This window comes from Caretta caretta, chromosome 1 (genome assembly GCF_965140235.1).
Source record: "Caretta caretta isolate rCarCar2 chromosome 1, rCarCar1.hap1, whole genome shotgun sequence".
NCBI classification, from domain to species: domain Eukaryota; kingdom Metazoa; phylum Chordata; order Testudines; family Cheloniidae; genus Caretta; species Caretta caretta.
In genome coordinates this window covers 354134864-354160442 of record NC_134206.1, presented here as the reverse complement: position 1 = coordinate 354160442, position 25579 = coordinate 354134864, and the positions used below count along the sequence as shown (strand labels likewise).

Below are 25579 nucleotides of genomic sequence, written 5' to 3'. Positions count from 1 at the left end.
GTTACGTTAGCGAATGCTCGCCACCCCATGCTGTATGAAGGCCCCGCTGTGCAGGGCACTGCACACACAGCAAGAGACGGGCCTTGCCCAGAGTTCAGGCCTGACCTCAGTGCCCCGCTCGTCCTTCACACCACGTAGCAGAGTGGGACAGTGCTGAGGTTGAAGTTTTGTTTCTGTTCAGTGGAGTCCGGTGTCAGAGTGACGTTCCCATCTTTGTTTCTTTCCTAGTCACTATTCGAACGCCAGGGAATGGCAGCTCACTCGGGAGTTCTCCCAGGGGCCGAGAAACCCCACGTGTCCCTACGCAAAGGAATGCCCCGGACAAAATCTGTAGGTAAGGCAAACTGCAGGACGGTCCGTTCTTAGAGACAGGGTGAGCTCTGGGAAGGGTCTGCTGCAGAACACGAGAGGTTCACGAGCCAGCAGGTTCACGAGCCAGCACGAGAGGTTCACGAGCCACTCCTCCAGCACCTTCCATCCCAGGAGCTCGACAGCCTGGTCAGATACTAATGACAGAGCTCACACCCCTGGAGGAGGTCGGAAAATATCAGCATCTCGTTCCCCAGGAAGCCAGGCCCAGGAGTGAAATGGCTGTGTGGTACAGCTCAGTCCGAAGGGCCCAGGGCCAAGTCCGAAGGGCCCAGGGCCAGGCCCGAAGCCCTGTTGTGCTACAAGGACGTTACTGTGAGGCTAAAAGAGGAGTTGCTCCTGCTGGCGCTGAAAGGGCTGTCACATCTCATGTCTGCTGTGGATTGGCGCAGAGGGGGACCTGTAACCCACACGCACCCTGGTCCAGAGAGCGTCCAGTCCAGATCAGTGATCCCCAAACTTCCAAGGGTTGTGCCCCCCCAACTCCTGTCCACACCCCTCCCTGGAGCCGGGGCCGTAGCCTGGAGGGTGGGGACACGGATGGGATAAGCGGGCCAAGGCTGGGGCTGCAGCTGTGGGTGGTCTGGGGCCAGGAGCAGGACTGCACCCAGGGGCCAAGGCTGGGGGCGAGGACAGATCCACAGATGGGCTGTGGTGAGGGCTGGCAACCGGACCCGTGACCAGGTGCAGCTCTGTTCCTGGTCTCCCCCAGCCTCGGCCCCAGGCCGGAAACAGAGCCAGGGCCAGCAGCTAAAGCTCTGGGCCGGTGCAGGGCTGGGAGTGGAGCCATGCCAAGGCTGGGCACAGGGCCAGGAGCTGGGGATGCGGCTGGGGGAGGGATCAGAGCAGAGCTGGTGGTGGGGAGGGGCTGGGTAGCGCTCCCTCCTTGCCCCCTGAGAGGGCTGGCCCGGGCCCTTCTGTGCCCCCCCAGATGTTCCTCCAGCCCCAGAGTTTGGAGACCTCTGGTCTACATAGAGACCAAAGCAGGCTCTGGCTGGGGGGTACGACTCAGGAGCTAAGTGATCCAGGTGGTGGCAGGAGAAGCATGTCAATTCCATGTCTGTTTTTGTCTTTTTCTCTGGAATTATGAATATATTTGTTTATTTCTGTGCTAAACCCTTAGTTTTTGGGACTTGGGGGCAGTCAGGTTTGGAGTGGGGGAGAGGAGGGGTTGTTGGATAAGAGAGAGAAGCTGAGGGGGAAGGAGGTAGAAAGGAGAGAGAGGAGAGTAGTGGGTACCATATAACAGGTACCTACAATAACCTGGATCCATCCCTGTGACTAGGGACAAGAGAGAAAGTCAAGTCTCTCTTACCAGCACTCCTGTGTGTTACATCCTGATGTATATGCAGCCAGAAGAAAACATGCTCTTTGGCAAAAATGGGAGCAAATGAACGACCGGAACCTCCCAGTCAGGAAAGGAGCCTGGCAGAAAATTGAAGGATGTGGTCGCAGGACTCCCAGATCCTCCTGGAGGCAAGTTACATTGCAAAGAAGTCCGATGGTGCAATCCTGCCTGGTGCTCTGTGTGGCTGTTCAACAGACGGAGAGAATCTACAGCACACCCTCGTGGAGGCATGAAGAGGAGTGCAGATTGCTAGACAGAGCCATTCACATATGTCAGATACCCTGTGTTCCACCCCAGAGTGTCACGCAGGAAGGTCTCGTTTTCTTTACCAGGAACCAGCTACTCAGTGAGACCGTTGGCCATTATGTTTCCGACCTGTGTAATACACTAAGGCATATGAATATGAGCAATTAAATAGTGGACCAATTGGAGACTGAGTTATTGTGGTTTAACAACTAGGTCAAAGCAAGGTTATTGCAAGAAGTGGACTTGCCTTTGCCAGAAACAGGAGATATTTACAGGACTAGCGAAAACTGCTTTTCACCGGAAAGTGGTAACAAGCAGAGAATGACCTGCAGTATATCCAGGTTAAACACACACAGCATGGTACAAGGACAGAATACAGAGACCAGATTTGTTTGCAGTAAATGTGGAAGCAATCACAACAGTGTGCTAAGTATCCAGTGTGCAGGGGGTGCAGTGCAAAGCATTCAGTGAAAGCAGCCATGTTACCAAAGTATAGCTGAGCCCGAATTGCAAAGAAATACAAAATAAGTTCATGAGCAGACAGCCGAAGGACAAAGGGATGATGATGATGATGAAGAAGAAGAAGAAGAAGATGAAGCAGAAAACAGAAGTCTTGGTTGGGTCCCATAAGAGATTTACAAGGCAAGATTCTACAACTGATGGGGGTTATTCAGCACTGGAAATAAATGAATAAAAAGTAAACTTCAAAATAGATCCTGGAGCTGAGTGCAACATAATCACAACAAGCTTATACAGAATTAATTGTGACTGCCCAATGTTAAAATTAAAAAATGTGCTTCTTTCATTTAATGGACATGAAATTAGCCCCCGTGGCAATGCCTCAGGGGAATGTTTATATAAGAACAGCTTTCAGAGTAGCAGCCGTGTTAGTCTGTATTCGCAAAAAGAAAAGGAGGACTTGTGGCACCTTAGAGACTAACCAATTTATTTGAGCATAAGCTGTAGCTCATGAAAGCTTATGCTCAAATAAATTTGTTAGTCTCTAAGGTGCCACAAGTCCTCCTTTTCTTTTTATATAAGAACAGGTTACACGTGTTCTCATGCGGGCTTAAGCTGAAGAGCAGTATGCAAATACGGATGATCAAATGTGTATATAACTTGTCTTCAGAACAGGATGCCACAGATATCTAAGAATTGGTTGAGGTGTTTAACGGATGGGTATGCAATAAGGATAGAATACATCACGTTAGCGTAGATCCTAAAGTGCCACCAGAAATACAGGTATGAAGTACCATTAGCACTGAGAAAGTGTAAAAGCTGAACTTGAATGGATGGTAAAATAAGATATTGGAAGCAAATACAGGCACCATCTGGCTGGGCTAAGAGTATGATCACCATAATAAACCAAATAAGCCAAGGATTTGCATAGATCCAAAAGATTGGAATAAGGCCAGGTGAGATGCAGCACCATGAGAGGAGGCCACAGCAAGGCTTAAGCATGCAAGAGTATTTTCAGTTTTGAATGCAAGCCAAGACTTTTAGCAGGTCTGACTCGATAAAGGAAGTGCAGAAGTCTGAGCCACCAACTCGCCTTTTGGTAGATACATGTTTAGATTACTTCCTTTTGGGGTTGCCTCACCACCTGAGGAGACCAAAGCAGAATGCCTCAGATCTCTGGGGATCTGGGTGGGGTGGAAGTGCTTGCTGATTGGCTGATTTGGGGAAAAAAAGATCAGTAATACACTGAAAGACTGTAAGGTTCTGCTCTGTGCCAAAGAAAAGCTATTTAAAGTGAAGAGAAACAAATACCAGATGGGGCTAAATCTGAGCACAACTGAATAGGAACGTAAGAGCCGCCACACTGGGTCAGACAAAGGTCCATCTAGCCCAGTATCCTGTCTTCCAACAGTGGCCAGTGCCAGGTGCTTCAGAGGGAATAAACAGAACAGGGAATCATCAAGTGATCCATTCCTTGTCCACTCCCAGCTTCTGGCAAACAGAGGCTAGGGACACCCAGAGCATGGGGTTGCATCCCTGACCATCTTAGCTAATAGCCATTGATGAACCTACACTCCTTGAGTACAAGCCAAGAAGGGTGAAGGCAGTTGTACAAATGGAAAGGTCCTCAAAATGGGGGTCGTACAGAGATTCCTATGCACGTTCACACATCTAAGCTAGTTCATCCCTAATACGTCACAGTGAAGTGCTCCATTCAGAATGCTGCTTGAGGACAGTACAGAATGGTCCAGGGATGCCTGGCAAGAGGAAAGTTTTGGGGAATTAAAAGCAAGTTGGCAAAGAAGCACTGGTACTGAAATACTTTGAGATTCAAGATGGGTAAGGTAATACTTTTTATTGGACCAACTTCTTCTGTTGAAAGAGACAAGCTTCCAAGCTACATAAAGCTCTTCTTCAGAGCCGAAGATCTTTGCTGATGCAAACTTAAATGGGTTCGGGACTGTCCTGCAAAATGGTCACCTGGAGGTGGATGCTTTCAAACCACTGACACACACATGTTCACACTGAAAGAGAAATGCTAGCCATTGGTTCTGGTGTGAGCTGTTTTGTGAAAATGCTTATGGCTAGTAATTGTTCGAGATAGGATCAGGTCATAGGCAGCTGGGAAATGTTGTAAAAATCATTGTGCAAAGCACCACCCAGACTCAATAAGTGATCATAAAACTGCAAAAATACGCATTAAAAATGAAATACAGACCCAGAAAGGAGCTCTGAATAGCAGACATGCTTTCAAGAGTGCCTGTAAATAGGGAAAGCAGAGAATTGCAGAAAGAGGACCTAGAAAGAGGATTTGTGTGTTTCAGACATCTGAGGCATCTTTTCTTAAGCCTAGAGTTTGAGTTCTCTGGGACAACGACTGTCCTGTTTGTACAGTGCCTAGGACAATGAGGCCCTGAGACCTAGTCAGGGCTCCTGGCACTACTGTCATACCAGAGATAATACACACAACATGAGGTTGGAAATGCTAAATATGATCTGCACCACCCACCTGGGCCTGGAGAAGTTTGAGCAGAGATGTCCAATTCTGGCCTGTCATGGGGACAGCTATCAAAAATATGGTATCTGAGTGTGAGCAGATACAAGGAGTGAAGCCACACGTGATTCCCAATCATCCTTAGTCCAAGGCTGCCACAGATGTATTTGAATTAAATAGGAATAATACTTTGTATTAGTGAACTGCTACTCAGATTTGTGTGAATTCAGCTGTTCCACGGCTCATTGAGTAGCAGTGTGTGCTGGCAATCACAGGGGCCTCACCATGGAATTCCAAGTGAGCTAGTAAGAGCTATTAGACCACCAATTCAGAAGTGTCTTATTTCAGAAATTCTCTTTGATCTCTCAGTCCAAGCCCACCCTGACAAGCCCATGCCATGCACAGGCAAACATGTTAGTGGAAAAAACAGTACAAGGAGCAACGAACTTGTTGATCAATAAAGAACCCTGGTGATTTCAAGGGATGCATAATTAGCACTGTTAGACTCTCCCAGCACAGAGCTGATGATTAGAATCTCCGGCTCAAGACTCATGGACAAAAACCTCAGTGTCAACATACAACAAGTTCCTTGAGCCAAAGAACTTGAGGGGTTTACAAAAGAGCTCTATATGCCTGGAAAGCAGAACAGAAGAAGAAGAAATGTTAGAGACTGTTAGATCCCAAGCCGTCTGCCCCAAGGTCATTTGTGCTAAGGGCCAGTCCTGCAGGATGGATCGATGACATCTAAATGAAACCAAAGAGGACACTGGCTCTACTTCCTGAGGACATTGCATCTAAATACCTTTACAAGTTTGGCCCTTAGGCACTTAGAAGTTTAGGTTCCCTTGACTTGACTTAGGATCCGAAGGCCCTGATCATCAAAGGTCATTAGGTGGCCTTCCACCTATGCAGCTAGGCCCCCAGGCTAGGGGGAGAGACAGGCACCTAAGAAAGGGATCCTCAAAAGCCAGCAGGCTGCGTGGGGAGCCACCTAAGCTAGCCAGGAGTGAAATGCTGAGGAGAAGGGCTTAGGTGCCCAAGCAGCTGACTGATGCTCCTGGCTGATGGACCAGAGAAGAAACCTGCCTGTCTTCGGGCACCTCAGCTGTGAACTCCCTCCTGGAGTCAGGCACCTGAGCCCAGGCCAGCTGCTTAGGCAGCCCGTGCTCTATCAGCTGAAACAGCCTCTTCTATCTCTGTCTCCGTCTGTCCAGCTCGCCCTACCTTGTCCTGTCCTAGCTGTCTGTAACGCAGGCTTGTACATTGGTGGCCTGCATCCGGCCATCTCCCTGCAGAGTCTGAGAAGGGTTATGTCGTAGATGTGCTCAGAACACTCCAGCAGGATCAGGCCCTGCTGGTGAGACCGATGGCATTGGTGTGAGCCAAGGCTCCAAGCTGCTCATGGGCTGTGGGCCAGCATCAACATTCAGGGAGCTGATTGTTGGGAACGTAGGCACCCAGAGGATTTAGGTGCCTACAGGGTTAAATGGAGGCTGAGCAACAGGTTTGAAAATTTCAGTGGTGCGTAAATGGTGGATTTAGGCACCTAAAGAGGCAGAGAGGTGCCTAAATAGCTTTGAGGATCATGTGCCTAAGTCAGTTCTGAAAAGGAGACTTAGTGCCTTAGATCTTGCAACACTGAGCCGAGTAGGACCTAGATACCTTTAAAATCTGGGCCCTGGTGTGTCTGTGGCTGACTCGCTGAGCTGTAAAAGGAGGGTGCTAATGCTGCCCTGCCTCAGGCGGTGTGTGGAGGACAAATGCAGCACATCACATACTGCGCTCAGTTACTGCGGAGCCAGGGGCCACGTCCCTAAGGCAGAGAGGGGCCCAAACACTCTTGGCTCTTGCACCATCTAAGAAGGGAATGTGGCCAGTGGCAACTCAGCCCAGGCTTTCTGGTTGCAGCATCGGCCGAATTCTGTGAAGGAAGGAGTTGTGTGGTGGGTTTGGTGTGTGCTAGCCAAGCCTGGATTCCAGAAAGACCATCCCAGATGACGGTGATATTCAAGAAGATATTCCTTGGACTGCTCTGTGCTGGGTTCTGGACCGCTCAGTTATCTGTCTTTCTGGGTTTTTATCTGAGGGCCCAGAGCATTGCTTTCTCTTAGGATTACTACAGGCTAGCTGGAGTGTGACCCATCACCGCTTGGCCACCTTCTCACTGAGAAGGGGCAGAGCTCTGTTTTTGCCTAGGAGAAGCTGGGGGTCTGTCTGTGTTAGGGGTATATTTCTTGTATTGCCTGTGATCGTATCCAGAATAAAGATCGGATCACGTCTGTGACTGTCTCCGGTCAGCAGTTCAGAGGCATTATCTACCTGATGCGGAAGTCTAGGGGATTCCAGCACCATGCTGCTTGGTCTGCCTGTTAGGAATACCACGGTTAGTTTTGTCTCTGCCGTCCCAGAGCAGGTGGATGCATTTCCAGGACTAGTGTTCCTGGTGGGGCTTTTCCTGGGTTTGATGTCAGACTCGAATACTATGCCTACTCCTCCAGATTCTCCTTTCCCCATTCCATACATTTCACTTCTGGGATTATAAAGGAGGGAGTATCTTGGGAAGGAGGTGGGCCGGCCTGGGGTCTGTGGTATCGTCAAGCCACACCTCAGGCATACAGGCAAGGTCTACGTTTTTCTTTTCAGGTCTGATTCTCCTGAGGTATCTGGAGATAGTCTTCGCCCCTTGGCCTTTTCTGGACTCTTGAGGATTTGTCCACTTTGACCCAGGCTCATTACCCTGTTGGGCCTTTTATACCTTGACCTAAGTGGCCCATCTGACATCAGCTTTCTTATGTCCTTCCTTGTCATGGACTTCCTACTAAGAAGTTACTGTGTAGACATGCTGTATCTTAATCTACCCTTCCCTAGACTGGCAAAGGGATACAACTACTGCTTCTCAGAGAAAGGTGTCCTCTACTTTGAGCTAGAACACGAGCCATCTGAGTCAGATGAAAAGGAGGAGTGGAGGAACCTGGCCTCAGTCCCAGACCAGTGTTCTCTGTCTTCAGTGACCACTGCCTTCTCTTCTTCTACTCATGACTGTGAACAGCTTCAGAAGTTGCTGGTTTGTCTGACAGAAGCACCTCAACTTACATGTTAGGCATCAGGGAAAGATCCCACAAAGACAGTTGGAAGTTTCTATTCCCTATCAGAAATGGAGGCCTGGAACCAGCTGGGGATATTTGGAGCCCATGGGCCCATAATGCAACAAAAAGGCTAGTAACTGGTGGTTCGGGATGCAGAAGGTGAGGGATCAGACCCAGGGACAAGATTGCACAGCTATCAGTACAGGCGTATGCTCAGCATGGATATTCTTCTTGTTGGCTTATTTATTTTCTATAATAGATAATATAAATAAATGAAATGAAGTAAAATGATTTGGTTGGCGCCCGCGTTTTGGCATCACAGTAGAAATGGGCTGTGGAAGATCCGAATGAGGTGAGGGGAGCGTCATGGTGAACCAGCTCAAAAAGGGCTGTGCAGAAAGGCATGAAGCAGGCTGTGGGGAAGTGGATGCCTGGGGCATCAGACCTGGCATCATCAGCAGAGCGTGCAGGGCCATGCGATGAGGAATGAGTGTGGATAAGTAGATGGGGTGCAGTTCTACAGGGCGTAGAAGGCAGCACAGTGGCGCTGTGTTGGAATGGTGGGTAGGGACAGAATGGAGAAAGTGTCTTGTCTCCCACCCTCCTTCCCCTTCCCTTTCCAGGGATCCATCTGAGCCCTGGGCACTTTCTCTCTAGCGTGGAAGCAACAGAAGAGATTCCTGAGCAGTTTGAAGGGGATACATGTCATCCCTGGCACTTGTCGTAGCCTTATGGCGAAGGCACTTGGCCAGGCACCCAGGAGAGCTGGGCTCAAGCCCCAGTTCTTCTGCCAACTCCCTGAGTGACCTGGGGCGAATCACTGACTCCTGCTGGGCCCCTCGCCCCATCTGGGCCATGGAGTTAATGAGGCTTCTCCGCTCTCCTTGGAAAACGAAATGAGACGTCAGCACAGGAGATGGACATAAAATATAGAAGTGGGCGGGGGCTGAAAGGAATAGAAACAGGTGTTTAAAATACAAATGAAACAGAAATGAGTGGGCATGGGGTGAACACTCCTGGGGCTCGTCTGCCCAGAGAGTTAGTGCCTGGCAAGCTGGGGTGTTAATCAGTAGCTCACCAGCCTTTGGGCTCACTGGAGCGCAGTGAAGTTGCCTGCCCAGCGCAGTACGCAGCTGCCTTAGAAAAGCAGAACAGGATGCAAAATAATAGAGAAAGTAACTGACATGCCAGGCCGTGGCACGCCCTCATCTTCGGTGCTCACCCAAGACTGGTTACTCACATTGAGGAAGATCTAGCTGAGGCTGACCAGAGCCAGGAAGGCAAATGATGATTTGAGGTGTAAGGTGGGGTTGGGGTAGGAGGGGCCAGATTCACAGGGGAGACCAGGAAGAGTCTAAATTGGTGTAACTCACATCTTCTTTCGGCCCCCTGAGTGTACATGGTACATCAGTTTACTCTCCCCCAGACTGCCTTTTGCCAGCCCAGGCGCTGATATCCTTCTTTTGAGTGGTACCTTAGCCTGAAAACAGTCTCACTGAGTATTCAAAACACTAGAGTAATGGAGAGATACATTGGTCCGCAGTTATGAATCTATTTACCAGCACAGAAGGCAGATCCCTTGGACACATTCCCCTGAGTTTCAATATGTGTAATTCACTCCCAGGGAGGAGAAGTGGGGACAAGATAGAAGTGTGGCAGGGCAAGCAGCAAAATGGGAGGGTGCAGGTGAGAATGTACATTGTAGCAGCCACCCCTGGCTCTAATCAACCCCCACGACCTTCTGGCTGCCTTCAGGGAAGCTCCCGTGCACCTTGGTATTTGGTGACTGTGTCCAAGGACTCTGTGTCTAATTACAGCATCTCTGGATTTGGCCCTGGGATTATTTAGCCTGGCCAGGGAAGAGGTGGAAAGGACCAACTGAGGGATTTATAATAAATTGATGAAGGACATAGTGGGAGCCAGTCATTGCCTGCCCTGCACCCTGTCTCGTCAAACAGGGGAGCAAGCTGCGAAATTAGTGGCTAGTCGTGTAGCATAAAGATGAGGAGGGTCGCTTCAAAACTAGAAATGCAGTGGGAAGTGGAATCCCGCACTAGGGCACCAGACCTCCAGCGTGCAGTGCCCAGGGAAGGACTGAATTCTCAGCAGGCCCCATCTCCCTTTGTTCTGGGATTCTGACTTTGCTGTTCTTCTGGTTTCCTAGGTGAAGATGAGAAACTTGCTGCTTCCTTTATGGATGGGAAATTTCCTCGGAGCACGTCAATGCAAGACACCGTCAGGGAAGGGCATGGAATCCCACCCCCACCTCAGACGGCTCCACCCCCTCCTCCGTCTCCATATTACTTTGACACAGGCCCTCCCCCATCCTTCTCCCCACCTCCACCTCCGGGAAGGGTTTATGATACCATAAGATCGAGCTTTAAGCCGAGCCTGGAAGCCAAACTCCATGGCCTCCCCCAGGTTATCAGTGCAGCTGAGATGTATGACCAGGCAAGGACTTCCATCCCGTATCCTGAAAGGCAAAAGAGAGCCCGGTCCATGATAATCCTGCAGGACTCCTCTCATCTTCCTGTAGAGCCAACAGAGATCCCCCGGCCTGGCCCTTCCGCCACACCCCCAGAGAAGCTGAAAAGGAAAGGGCGAGTGATTGATAACCCTTACGCCAACATGGGCCAGTTCAACGTTAGCCTGTTTGCTCCCACCAAGCCCCAGAGGAAGAAGAGCCCTTTAGTGAAGCAGCTGCAAGTAGAGGACGCTCAGGAAAGAGCAGCTTTATCCATCACTGGAGGCTTTACGCGGGAGCCCTCTCCCACACGCCGGAGCCATCGCATGAGTGGCATCGAGTATCAGCACCACGCTGGCATCGCTCAGGTCGACCCCTCGAGCATCCCCTTTGCCACTGCCATAGCTGGAGTCATGAAGGACAGAGAGCGTCGTCTTGATGAGAGGCGGAAATCCACTGTCTTCCTCTCGGTTGGGGCCATTGAAGGGAGCCCCCCCAGCATCGACATGCCATCCCTGCAGCAGTCCAGGTCTATTGATGAGCGGCTGTTAGGAAGCCGAGATGTACTGCTGCCTTCACCTGTCTCAGCTTTAAAGCCATTAATTAGCAGCTCTTCCTCAACGTTCATCCACCCGCTCACAGGAAAGCCCCTAGATCCAAACTCGCCCCTGGCGCTTGCGCTGGCCGCAAGGGAGCGAGCCCTGTCCACTCAAGTCCCATCCAGATCGCCCACCCCAATCCAGAGCCCAGATTCAGACCGAGCAGCACCCCTGTTTGTGGACATCCAAACCAAAGAACCAGAAAGGGGGGAGCTAGAGGGCCTAGTGTCACCTGCATATTCGCCCGGAGCCAAAGGGGCAGCAGGAGCAGCTCCTGGGACTTTGGCCCCTACAAAAAGCCACTGGGGGACTCCAACAACACTGAGAAAAGAGACTGAGACAAGAGCAGAAACACCTGTGAAAGAAGAGAAAAAACACGAAGACAAGAAATCTATGATCATTAGTATAATGGACACATCACAGCAGAAGACAGCCGGCCTCATCATGGTCCATGCAACAAGTAATGGCCAAGAGGAAATAGGACTTGAGATGAAGGAGGAGACACCAGATGTTCCTGAAGCAAGCGTGGAGCCGGCAGAGCTGCCCAAAGCGGAAACTGAGCCCAGCCCTGTGGGAAAGTCTCCGGTTAGTCCAGCATCTGACAAGACACTTGGTCAAGGAAGTTCAGAGGAGGAAGCGGAGCCCTACACAGTTACCCTCCCACCAGCTCAGCTGTCTTCAAGTGATGAAGAGACCAGGGAGGAACTGGCCAAGATTGGGCTGGTGCCTCCACCAGATGAGTTTGCAAATGGGGTACTAGTCACCACCCCTGGCACACCGATCAGCCAGCTGGCTACGCCTCGCACGCCATCCATGCCAGCGGCAGCCGTAGCACCTTCTGCCACTGGTGGAACACCCTCAGGGAAGCCCTCTGATGCCCCCGTAGCCCCAGAGTCTGCCGCAGATTCAGGAGTAGAAGAGGTGGACACCAGAAGTTCAAGTGACCATCACCTGGAGACCACAAGCACCATCTCTACAGTCTCCAGTATGTCTACATTGTCCTCTGAAAGCGGGGAGCCTACTGACACATACACTTCCTTTGCGGATGGACAAACTTTTATACTCGAGAAGCCACCAGTGCCTCCAAAGCCAAAACTCAAGTCCCAGCTCAGCAAGGGGCCAGTTACTTTCAGGGACCCACTTTTGAAGCAGTCTTCGGACAGTGAGCTCATCTCCCAGCAACATGCGGCTACTCTGGCTTCAGCCAGTGTTGGTCGGCCACGCTACCTCTTTCAGAGAAGATCCAAGCTATGGGGGGACCCCATGGAGAGCAGGCCAGTCCACGGGGCTGAGGATGACAAACCAACTGTGATCAGTGAGCTAAGTTCCCGGTTACAACAGCTGAATAAGGATACACGATCACTGGGGGAGGAACCTACCGGGCCCCCTTTAGATCCCGGGAAGAAGTCACCTGTGGTCGCAGCACGGTAAGACTTATGCTGGTCAGGGGAGGGGATTGGTGCAGAGTGTAGGCACTCCAGGAAGATAGGGAAACTCATCAGCAATGGTGGCCTATAAATGTGCTGCATAATCACAAGATGCATTTTGAGGAACATTTCAGAGATGTCAGGATTCCTCAGCTGCACAGAGGAGAGAAAAGCTGAGACAGACACTCCTAGAAATTGTCATGTTTGGTTTTGGGGCATCTCCTTAATTCTGCCCACAAACACGGACCTTTCTCACTGTCTCCTTTCCTCTTCAAATTGCCTTTCTGTTGTTTCATGTTCCTTCTCTCTATGTCTTGAATCTGTTGTTAAATTGCTGTATTTGGTTGTGGGTTCCTCTTTTAAGTGTTTTCTCCTGAACAGTTAATAATTATTTGCATTTCTCTAGTGCCTTTTGTCCCAAAGGATCCCAAATGCTCTCAGACTAAGTACATAGGAATTGTGTAACCCATCAGTGAAAGCAAGCCACCTCTGAGGTGGGATGTGGCAGCCTTTGAACAGGCCACAGGAACATTACGCACTACCTCTATAACATGAAATGCAAATTAATCCCGTATCCGACTGAAACTGCAGAGGGAATTTAGGCTGGCTGAAAGTTGGCAGGAAAAATGCCATGTGAGTAGTCAGGGCCTCAGTTTTACATCACATCTGTCAACATTCCACCATCCATAACGCGGGTCTCCCGAGCACCATGACACAGTCACCCATGCTCCTCCCTGCAGCACGGCCCTTCCTGTCCCCACCCTGAGGCTTGGAGACTGTCACTGACTCAGAGGGGCGAACGCCCCCACTGCGGCGTCCACACCACTGCCCACACTACCTGAGGTTTTCCTCTTCAGGTCTCTCATTCAAGTACAGACCTGGCCAGAAACTGAGCTCTGACAAGATTGCAGCCCCAGAAGACAGGGATAAGAAGCCCATAGAAGCTTCTTTCTCCGTCCCAGCTATGTTAGATTCCTTCATCCCCACGATGCCCAGGAGACACCAGCTCCCACCCACACGTCAGTGACCTCCATACTCCCTTAGTGGTATCAATCTCTCCCCATTCCTCACAGATCTCAAGGGACACCAGCCCGCCCCTGCCTACGCAGACTCCCAGGAACACAAGCCTCCCATAGCCCTGCCTCTTCCTTCAAGGGCCCTTAGTAGTGTCAGCCTCCCCATTCCCTGAGTCATGGCCACTGCCCACAGACCCTTCCTGATCCCCATGCTCCGCAAGTGACCCTGGCTGCCCATAGCCTCCCTGTGCTCCTGCCCTGCTCAGCTCCCTCCCATGGGCCCAAGCCTAGATTTCTAGCTCCGACTTGGATTGTGCTGGTGGAGCTATACAGGGAAGGCCACAGTGGCCTCTCCCCGTCCAGCAGGTTAAATATCTCAGTACGCTGTGCTGAGGGCTATGAGCATGACCAGCGCCTCTTCTGCCCCCCTACCTTGGGTTCCCAGGGACACCAGCTTTATAACCTTCATGTTATAGGCCACCTCTCTGTCTTCCACAGCCTGAGAGACACCAGCTTTCCCAGCCCCACATACCCCCTCGGATATGCCAACGCCAGATAAACACCCTGCGACCTCCGTTGCTCCCTGAGTGACAGCCTCTCTCCATCCCCCACATTCCCTGAAAAACACCATCCCCTCTCTTCCAGAGGGACCCTCACCCGCCACATTCCTCCCCTGTCTCACAAAGGCACTGAGATACCTGCTCACCCTCTGCTGCCCATGGGCCTTGAATGGCTGCAGCCTGCCTCTCCACTGTACCTGCCACCCGAGACACCAGTTCCCCCCTGCCCCAGCTCTTTCCATCCCCACGTATTCTGGGACACCAGACTCTTCTGACCGTCATGCTTCAAAAGATGCTGGCCTCCCATGCTCCCTGACAGACATCATCCCAGATCCCAGCCCTTTTCCCAGAGAGCCCCCTCACTGTGCTCCGTGAAATCAGTTCCTGCACTGCAGTCTTCTGTTCCCCACGGCCCCTCAGTCCCGTGCCCTGCGGAGAGCCGCCAGCACCCCACCCTCCCCCACACTGTCACAGGGGGATGCTGCTCTTTCCCAGGCGTTTAGCGTCTTTTGCTGGTCTTGTAGAGTTAAATGTTTCTCATTCACTTTTTATGAAAGTTGTGGCCTTTCCTCTCTGAAATTTGGTGCACTTGGCGGGTGTCCAAGAACTGGAAATATTTCCCAGGAAGTCAGCTGTAAATAGGATATTCTAGAGTGATGTGAGGTGCTCTCTATCATTGTGCTAATTCCTTCTCTTTTATTCAACTCCTGTCAGTTCAGAAATTAACGTAGAGAACAATTTACAAATATACAAATGCAGCCCACTTCCGCACACTTTCCAGTCCCTGTGCTTGGTTTTAAGAGAGAAATTGCCACCCGAAGCTTCCACAGCACACTACCCTTCAGTCCCTCCAGTACTGTGACGAAGGACAAGAGAAGCCGAACTAGCTAAATCTGCTGCTGCCACCACCACTGACGGCCCTTGGATGCGCCTGGTTGCTGAAGAATAGCGAGGTCCCGCCTGCCAGAGATGACCCTGAGCCCACAGTTGCCATTGCTGCTGCCAGAAATGGCCTTTGGATCCTGCAGGGTTGCATAAGGGGAGTGAAGATGCTGCTGCCAAAACCTCTGGTGCTGTCGTCCTTGAGCCCCTCCTTGCTTCAGGAGGCGAATGAGGGCCATTTGTTAGGGGCCAAGCTGAAGCCAGGTCTCAGGGAGTTGCCCAGGAATCTCCCCGTGGTTTGAGAAAGACAGTGAGGTCGCTGCTCCCAAAAGCCATCCCAGCACAGCTGCTGCTATTGCCAGAGATTCTCATTAGACCAGAGCCCGGGGGGAGCTGGAAGAACGGCTGATTAAGCGGACCCGATGGTGCGCAGTTTTGTCTGTTCCTTATCCCATTAATTTCTGAGTATACAACAGGCAAACCGTGGTGCATTTCTCTTCCAGAGGTTTATAGAGTTCCTGGCTAGAGAGCTCCAGGGATGAAAGACAGAAACTGGGTTCTCTGACTGTGTCTCCTTGCAAGACAGGCTCCCCCAGGAGGATGTTTGATGAGAGTCACTGAAAAAGAGGTCAAGAGGCACTGATAATGAAGAGAACACAAGGTCCGAGTTAAGGCAATCAGTAGTGAGAATATTCCTTCTCTCCTCCCTGTTCTTAGGCCATTGCTGAATAGGGTGAGGAAGGCTGTGCTTGGCCAAATGTCGCATGCTCTATGCACAGATGAAGATTTTGGACACTAGTGGCAAAACGGCAGCGCTTCCCCGTCCACGGATACAGCACACATCCTGCAGGACAGTGCTCAAAGCGGCACCATAGAGTCTGGCAGGGGATCCTGGCAGAGCCATGCGGCAGCGTCCAGTCATGGAGTCTCGCTGGCATGTGTGGTACCCAAACTTTGCTCAACCCGCAACCACATTGGCAATTGCAAGGAGCCCATGGAGCCCAACAAGCACAGCATAAAGTTAGCTGCAGCCACCTTCATCTTTAATGTGGATGTGGCCCTTGGAGACGGCAGGTCCCAACATCCAGTGTTCTGAGCAGCAGAGAAACATACCAGTACCATGAAATAGCTGTGAGGTGTGTTAACTTCTGAGTTACCGTGTGCTAGCCCCTAAGGCAACATGAGCCGTCACGCAGTAGCTCCACTGGACTGCTAGCCTTACATTAGCTGGCGGAAGGGTTATGAAAAGCTTGCAGCTGAAGGACGCTCTCTGGACACTACAGTGGAATCACTGCGAGACATGCGTTATCACAAGACAACTCCAAAGTTAACTCCTGATCCCTGAGTTCCTTGATCAGTGAGTGGTAGGCCTAGTAAGTCATAGCGAGCTGTGAAAAGGCAGCTGGAGACCTACATCCTAGCACCAGAGTCTGAAAGTATAGCCATACAGGGCGAATCTCACCTGTTACATGTACAACATTAAAACATATGTTTAAAATGGCATTCTCGTTTAATGTCCTTGTGTCATGTGACTCTGGCCGTGGCCATCCAGTCTCATCAGGGTTGTGCCATTCTCATTGGGTGTAGTGAACCTGGACCTAAACCTCCCACCTCTGCTGATCAGCTGTGCTGTAACCGTGGTCATCTGGACCTCAAGGCGTACCTGTGAACAAGTGTTCGACTCAAGCCAGGATTGTTCAATAGTGTCGACACAGTCTCAATTTTACGTGCCAGCTAATTCAGCGGAGAATCCGGGTTAGAGGGTTCTCTGCACAGGGTTTTGGTTCTTGTGTCTAAGCAACAACAGAACATGCCAGATGTATCGTTTGAAGCAAATTTTTAGATGCAAAACTGAGTTTTTCAGGTGCTGTTCTGGAAACCCACAACTGCTTTGTATTTCTACAGATCTGAAAGAGAGAGAGAAGAAAAATAAGCCCTTTAGGCATTTAGCTCCTAGGGTAAAGCTACCTCTTTCTATATACACTCATCAATTAATTCTGTTTCAGTCAAATGGTGTAACATTTCTGGTGTAAGCTTTCCGCCACTGCAGTTACAACCCCCTGTTTCCTTGTAGGCTTTTTGTCTCCTCATTGTGTCTAAACTCATGCACAAAAAAGAACTGAAGTTTCATTCCAGAGCCAGGGCAGATTCCTATGGAGAGCTGATTGAGGGGCTCAGATTTGGTGTTTGTCAAGTCAAAGATGAAATTAGATCCATTGTTCTCAGGCCCTTTCATAATGGGGATCCCCTGGTGTATAGGTACAATCACACAACCACTTCTACTCCTGTTTGGAGAGAATGTGGCCTTTCCAAGTCAGGTTCTGAATCCAGTGCAGGAGTACAGACAGGAGTGCCAGAATTAGGTGAAGTGAGAAACTAAATTCCTCCCCCAACCTCTCAGGAAGGTGGTCCCCCTAGGCTGGGACTAGGGTCCAATGGTGAAGTAGAACAGAGAATGCCAGTATTAGGTGAACAAATCTGTGTTCCCCTCCCTCCCCAGGAAAGGGTGGTCCCTCTGCCTCCTGGCGGGGCATGTGAGTTTAAGGAGTGTGGGAACAGCCTGCAATCAATTGAGCTAGAAACTGAAGCTCTGTCCAGAGCTGGATTGTGTTGGTGGAGCAGGTACTGTGAGTGTTAGTGCTAAGAACATCCCACCCATTCAGTTGTGCTCTCTTCTTCTCACATAGGGCTGGATCCTGCACCACTGAAGATGGCGCAAAATTCCAGTTGAGTTCAGTGGAAGCAGAATGGGCCCCATATTCCCTTAGAGTCCATCCTTCACTTCAGGAGAGCCCCTGATGTTTGGCAATGTGGAGAAGCCCCTATTCATGGAGGCACACTTCAGTGTGATCACCTTAGCACCACATTTCAATTAGACACCCACGGCTCGCCCGTGCCAGCTGACGCGGGATAAGGGGCTGTTTAATTGCTGTGTAGATGTTCTGGCTGCGCCCTGAGGTCTGGGACCCTCCGACCTCACAGTTCCTAGAGTCCAGCTTCCAGCCCGAGTCTGCCAGGACAGGACAGCCGTGGGTGTCTAATTGCAGTGTAGACATACCCTCTGTGATCGGAAACTCAGTGTGGCCCAGCCCTCCCCTGCCTGGTGTGTGTCAGAGGGATAATGCCTTGCTCATGAGCATACCCAAATGATAGGGAAATTGACCAGAGATCAAGCGCTAGAGTATTAAGGAAGCCATCTAGGTAAGAATGTTGAAACTCATCTTACCTGCAAACTTGCTGGGTGCTGGTATGTTGTTTTCCATGTGGTTCCTAAACTATGCCACCACCCAAAGGTGTTTTCAATGAGGCGGATGCTATGGCGTTCCTGAAACCAGTCTCTGTCTCCGTCTTTGAGGTTTCCCTTCTAGATCTGGCACTGCAGACAGCAGTAGAACGTGATACACATGCCCTGTAGGGACACAGCTGTGGAGACGCGGTATCGGGAGAGTACGGGCCATGTTTCTGGGTTAGTCGATGAAGAACTAGTGATTCGTTAATGGTTGTCTCCCTGCAAAGAAATTAGCCCTTTGATCCTGAGCAGACACACTAATCTGAAACCAATTAAAGATTTCCCTCCCTGGAAGAATGGGTGGGTTTGTGTTTTTTAAATGTTAATGTTCATTGCCTACAAGGAGACAGGGGCATTGTGGGTAATAAGTCTCAGCATGTGTTCATATCACAGCAAGCACAGCTGGCTTCACCTCATCTGATCACTAACGTACTAATCACAGCTCATGCACCCATTACTCTGAGGAGTGAGTAGAAGAGCAAACCTTGACTTCAGCTCATTTATGCCCACTGGGTTATCACATAGGAATGAGTATCTCAAACACGTTACCTACACATTGGTAAGAAACATACCCATGCCCCTGACAGATTATTTCAGTGTCAAAGTGGCCAGAAAAAGCAGGAATTAAACCTTACAAAGCTTATCCTCAGTGTTGATGTCAGCACTGAGAGCGTCCGGTGATGAAGTTTTGTTTTATACAAATTATTGCCTAGGTATAGGGGAATAGAGTCTCTGCTCCAGGGAGAAGACTGTTCCTGCCAACTTTAAAACTGGAAAGGAAGGTCACAAAAAGGAAGCTAAAGGAATTCAGGACTTTCCTGCTTCTAGATCAGCCTCCAAAGAGCCACATTTCAGCTGTAAGGCTATGGTCAAGGAACAGGTTGCCTAGCAGAAGGTAGAAGCAGTCAATGTAGCAAGCTCCCTGCAAGCCACCTTAGAGTGGTTCTGTAGGAGTCCCACCATGTTCACTCAAACTCATTGTGTAGGTAGATTAAGAGATTGGCTTGAAGAGTCCCAGAGGTTGCATACATGGTGAATAGAAAAAAGCCCCTCTCCCATTAGGAGAGGCTGGGCCTTGTAGAGGAGGGTTGAGGTCTCCTGTGGATTAAGGATTAGACCTGAATTCCCTTCTCACCACCAAAGGCAGATCTGAGGCACACGGGTGGGGCAGTAAGCAACGTTGCGGCAGCATTCATGGTTATCATGGATGTTGTGTTTATAAGTCTCCTATTCCTAATGCAGATTTGCTGTTGTCCATGGTTTCGATTGAAATACAGATTTTGTTTCCTATTTCTCCCTGTTTCACCACTCTGCAGATTGTGACCAAGAGACACAGCAGTGTCAGGTGTCAGAAAGACTTTCACTTGACTTACAGGCGTTCTGCAGTCATGTCATGGTGTTTGAAATTGCCCTAGGAAAGCTAGGGAAGCCGTTTCATGCCCAGACCCTTTTACGTTAAAAGAATGGGAGGGACATTTTTCAAAAAGAGCTTGGAAGTCCTCTTGCTCTTCTACTTCATTCTAGCAAGCATAGCAAAGTTGTTACTGTGACATGCAGCTGGGACAGCACTCTCTTTAGAAACCCACTGAAATCCAGAGATGTTCACCAGGGGAATGGCCACCGTACTTTATGAGCCAGACAGGTGTGTTTGTGGGGCTTGCTCTATGCATTGACTTTGGGTTGCTCTGCAGCTTCATAAGGATCTGGGGTGGCCTCCACCAGTGCAAGACTCACTTGGGCCTGACGTTTGTGTCCTGTATTGGGTGCTTGCTAGCACATTTCATTTGCTGTCTCTCATTTGGCAGAAGACAGTTATGTCTGAAACAATGGGACCAATTAAATTGCTTGTTTCTCTCCCTTTGGAGTCTGATGCAGGCAGGAGAGAGCTATATGTTCAGTACAATGTTCTTGTGAACTTTGTTCCATTGTAAGTGCAACCTCTTTCCTTGTAGAAACTTTTAATTAATCCAAGGTTAAGCCCCTGTGCTCGTAACACCAATACCAGATTGAAATATTGACTAAAGCCCCTGATACAGTGAGCAAAACTTCAGGAAACAAGGAGGATTCTGGAAATGTAATTCAGAGAGATGAAGAGTTCCTGTTAGGAGGGAGATGTGGTGAGCTATGTTCTAAAACAGGTTCCTGTACTCTCAAATCCATTGGGGAGAGACTTAATTTTGAAATATGCAAAGGGAATGGTTAGGAGTTCCTCTTAGGAGTTAGGCAGAAGCAGGATTCCGTCTGGGACGAGAGCGGACAACTCTCTTGAGCTTTCCTGACACTCAATCTGGCCCAGCTATTTTCTGGAAACCAGATGACGAGCTCAATCTCATTTTCTGAAGAGAAATTCTTAGCGTCCCTGAATGGGCAGGAAAAACCTACAGTTTATTGCAGGCCCTCTGGTAGGGATTAAACCAAACTTCCATACCCAGAGAACCTGGGGTTGTCCCCTTTGGGAAATAGTCTCTCTCTCTCTCTCTCAAGAGCACATTAATAGTCTATTGGCCATTAGTTCTATTACTGTTCTCACAACTGTCAAAAATCAAACCACTAAAGCAGATTTCTGGGTCAGATAAAATGTTGAATTGTATTTACCGCTCTCATTCTCTTGTTCTTTCTGTAGAGCATTCTCTCTCATGCACGTGTTCTTTCTCCCTCTCTTATTCTCCCCTTCTCCCCTCTCTCTCTGTTCCCCATACTCTCCTTCCCCCCCCACACCCCCATTCTCTACTCCCTATCTTTAGGAATACCACTGTCAGATTGTCTCCGGCTTTGGCTGTTGAATTCATGTGATTATGAATGTCCCATTTTCTCTAGTAAATGCAGGAATGTGAACTCAGTGAATACTGAACTGAACTGGCTCCCCGAATCCTTTTGGTTCCAATCACCTGGATCCCTTTTAACGTCTCCCCGAGAACCACACTCAGCCCCCTCTGGTCTGCTGCATCACAGTAAACTTCAAACCCCGTCAGAGCATCCAAGCCTCACTCATGCCACTTGCAGACCTCAAACCCTTTCTGTTCTGCATTGTCTCTGCAGATGAGGGGCTGAGACTACTGCACACTCACCAAACCAGAGAGAGCTGGGGCACCGCCCTGGGGGATGCATGAAACCATTTGACGTCAGGCTTATGCCTGATACCCAGCAGTGAAAGAGCTGTGAGGGAGTCACCAAACCCTGCAGTGCTAATCAATTATAAGTGTAGCACTTAGAGAATTGCTTTTCTACCATAGACTTCAGCACATTTCTGTGAAATGGGGAACATGCCCCACCTCAGAAGAGCAAGGACTGCCCACGTATTCGCTTCTCAATACAGCTGCACCCGCCCTCCCACTGTTGCTCAGTTGGTCATTCTCCTCAGCTTCTTCCACCCAGCAGAGACCTCTGCAATGGGAGGGAAGTGTGAGGAGCCAGCCCTTTGGCCCAGCATGGGTTTCTGGGAGTCGCAGTGGTTCTGGAATGGTTTGGGATGAAGTCTGTTCATTCTTTTCCGTGTTGTTATTGTGCCCCGGACTGATGCTAACATTCTCTCTCATTGCCTCTCTTCCTGCTCTCACATCTGCATGTCTGCGCTGCTCTGTCTAGAACCACCTCAGGCCTCAGGAGGGTGGGCGAGTTGTGTAAGTGAGCATACTCTCATCTCATAGCAAACCCATGTTGTCCTCCCTGTGCTGCTCTGTGTGTCGCGTGCCAGTCACTCTCCCTTCTTCTCCCACAACCTTTGGGATGTGGGAGAGGAGGGAGTGGAGCTTGCTGTGAAGTGTGAACTTCACACCCCCCCTTTCCCCTTTTGTGCCCCAGTAGCATGTCTGTGTCCCTGTGCTGTGATATTATGTGCTGCTGATTTCTAGCAGGAAACTGAGGAAATTCCCTTCTGGCTTTGACATGGTTCCAGCTATGGCTTGGGAGAGCCCTCCCACCCCAAATCATTGCTCCCAGGGGGACAGACAGCAGAGGATGCACGGGGGCGGGGGGAAATTCCAGGTCACTCGGCAAGTTTTCAATCAAGCATTTGCATTTGTAAGGAAAAGGCGGAGAGTGAATTAGCTGGCAGCTCCCCCACCGCCAGCATTTGCTCCTCCTGCACCTTTCCCATCAGCTCCCTGAGAGCTGACCACATTCTCTTTGTCAGAACTGGAAGAGCTCAGAGCCCCAAATGTCTTTTCCTTTGAGTACATGTTTCCCTGCCCTAGGACATCTTTAGCTCACTGCCTGGGCCCTGGAGCAGACTCGGGGGTGAGGGGTGGTTGTGAGATGGGGAAAGTAGCATTTTATCCTGTTTCAGCTCCTGAAATGAAATAACTTTTCTAGGCGTGGGACAAAATGGCAGACAGAGAAGGGGCTATCTGGGCTGGGTAGCAGGAGAATGCTGTCCTCTTTGCCAGGTGGCTGAGCAGCTACAGGGCAACTGAGGTGGTCACGTCAGGTTCTTGTCTTGATTCTAACTGAGTGAACGTGAAGGCCTGTCCCATGCAGACTCTAGTACAGACACCATCAGTGACCAGTGTCTGCACGGAGAAGTCACAGGGGACTCTCAGCCTGAAGATCCTGTCTGAGCCCAGCACAGACCCTGGTGGTGGCCAGTACCCCTTGAGGACATTGACAAGCAAATGGCTGATCTGTTCAATGTAGCTACCTGGCAGGAACAGGCAGTAGGACCCTAAGAAAGGAAGTTCATGTTTAAACAATACCATTTTCACTGCAGAGTGACAAGAAGAAAATCCCAAGCATGAACTGAATGTGACTGGCCAGAAGGTGACCTGGGGCCTTGAGTAGGCGAGGGAAGCTTTGAATTGTGACATGCTCCAGAGTCCAGGGGGCCAACCCAATGAATTTCCCCAGAGTGCATGCCCCACTGTGTTCCAGTTGTGTGACTGCTGTGTCTGTCTATCCCTCTGTCTCTCACCAGTAGCATAAATCGGAGTCAAGCTCACTACCTATGTGCTATCTCCATGTGTGAAGGCAGCTCCAGAGCACAAGCAAAGTTCTGGACAGACTCATGTTGGTTTTTACTTGTCTCATTTTTTGCTGATTGCTGAATTTCCAAGACTGCCTCCCCATCCCAGTGTACAGCTGGGCTGGGCCAGAACCCCAGGTGTAACCAAATGGCAACACCTAAGGAATCTCCTATCCCCATCCCTTTCCAGCCAGACACACAACTCACTTCCACAGGGACCAGAGATGCTCCATTCCCACAGTCTCTGATGTACAGGAATTCTTAACAGAGATGTAGGAAATGCAGAAGCCCATCTGTCTCTGGGCTGCCTACAAATTTTAAAGCCCTTCAACCCTTAAGTATACCAGGAGACCCTGGGAAATAAGTATGTTCATGGCCAGCGAGGAAGGGTCCTCCTCAGGTCAGAGTTCACTCCACATGTCTGTGTTTTCATGCATTCAGTCCTGTTGACTCTGTGACTGGTGTTATACAATGTCTGAGTGTTTAGGGCATTATCATGTGGATTTAGGAAGAACTGGGCCCCTGCATCCAGATGTGGATTCAAACATGTCTCAAAGATCCAAACTGAGGCAGCACCCTGGACCTCCCCCATCCTGATGCTACAGAGAGAGAGGAGGGATCTGAACATAGCTGTTGCTTAGACCCTTCACTTCTTCACATCTCATACTCCCAGAACAGTGAGAGCCTGCCGGCAGCACCAAAGACGTTAGAAAGAATCAAAGTGATCAGTTTTGCTTGGAGTGGGTGGAGCTGGTGTCGTCCCCGTCCAACTGAGTATGGGTGTCAGATGATGGTCACCTTGTCTATGTCCCACTGAACAGGAGATTCAGACAGCGCTTTGATCTCTCTCTCACACACACCCATATACACACAACACACACACACACACACCATGTGACTGAACATGCGCATCAGCTGTTGTTTCCACTGCACAGCCCTGTTTGTTTCTGTGAGAATTTTTTGCATGTTGGTTCTTCTGAGCCCAGCAGCCCCATCTGACTGTGAGCATAAGCTTCAAGCAGTCCCGTGCGTCAGCCCCATCCAGCTGTTCATGAGCTTTGAACAATATTTTGTCTCTGCCCCACAGCCCCATCTGTTGCTCATAAACGGCAGACAGTGCTCAGGCACAACTCCAAGAGGGTGCAACCTTTGGCTGATTCTCGTCATGGTGCCCTAGCCCCATCCAAGTATACATGAGCTTCATACAAAGCTTAGTCTCCATCCTACTGCCCCATCCTTCTGAACATGAGCGTGATTTCTGTGCTACCCAGCTGTATGGGAAGAGCCTCTTAATAATAATCCTAGTTTCTTCGTTGAGTATCCTCTGCATATTCCCACTTTGGGGATATGTGTCAACTGGTATCACTGAACGGTGCAGCCTTCTCCTAGCAATGCCTGTTAGAGTGCTCATGTGTCCCCCCCCCAACTCCACCTCCCCCCTCACCCCCCGGCTTTGAGCACATTCTGAGGGTGGAGCTATAAAAGAGGGTGTGGCGATGGTCACCTCAGTTCCTTCCAGTCATGCGAGGGTGTGAACCTTCTTGGGAGTCAAGATCCCTAGGAAGGTGCCTTACTTTGTTAATCATTAGCAAGTTAGGTGTAAATAGAATGCTCTTCGTCTTCTTTAAGCATGAGGATCGCTAACTGTCTAGCCAGTTTCCCCTGTAGGATAAGAGTTCATGCTTTACTGAGAATCCACCTGATGAGCACTGCAGACTAATAATGCCCCCTATTAAGGAGGACCGTAATGATGCTGAGCATGCACTGAGAGCACCCTTTGTTGTCTCTGATGCATCTTCAACATGGATAGCTGCAGCGATAACTGTCTGAAGACAAGCATGGCTATGCTCGTCCACTTTTCCCCATCTAACAAGGTCAAAGATTGAAGATCTTCTGCTTGAAAGGGATAGACTTCTTAGCTCTAAAATGGATGGAGGATTGGAGAAAATGAAAGAAACAAGATCAACAGCTAGCTCACTGGGTCTCTTGTAACCTTTCAAGAGAAGAATTCTTACAGCTGCCTTCAGATATTGAAGGCAATATTATCCACCTTATTCTTCATCTTCATATTTCAGCAAAGGCAGACAACACTACCAACAGCAATCCTCTGCTTCTCAGCAGCAATATAAAAGATGTCCCTTTAAATCCAAGATGAGACAAAAGAATTCATCCTCCACTTCTTCTTTCCTTACAGTTAAACTTCAGGTTTGACATGAAGATCGGGAACCAGAAACCCAGCCTTAATTCTGTTCCCCTAACAGTTGGAGAACGTTTATGCCATTTGGACACTATAGTTTTGGACACTATAAAACACAGTTGTATGATCCAGTTTGAGAACCTTCCTCTAAACCAATCTCCCCCATCAGGACCCTTCTTACAACTC

General features: G+C 49.8%; 1 protein-coding gene across 12 annotated transcripts in view; it reads left to right on the top strand.

Moving 5' to 3' along the window:
• The window catches only part of SHANK3 (SH3 and multiple ankyrin repeat domains 3), a 675575-nt gene that overhangs the window by 628085 nt on the left and 21911 nt on the right, over nucleotides 1–25579 (top strand). For 2 of the 12 annotated variants that reach the window (XM_075124628.1, XM_075124627.1), the window contains 3 exons: nucleotides 229–334; nucleotides 10167–12492; nucleotides 20984–21028. In XM_075124628.1, coding sequence (XP_074980729.1) covers nucleotides 229–334; nucleotides 10167–12492; nucleotides 20984–21028 — 2477 coding nt within the window. The other 10 variants (XM_048820302.2, XM_075124635.1, XR_012666651.1 and 7 more) reach the window with 9 other exon arrangements.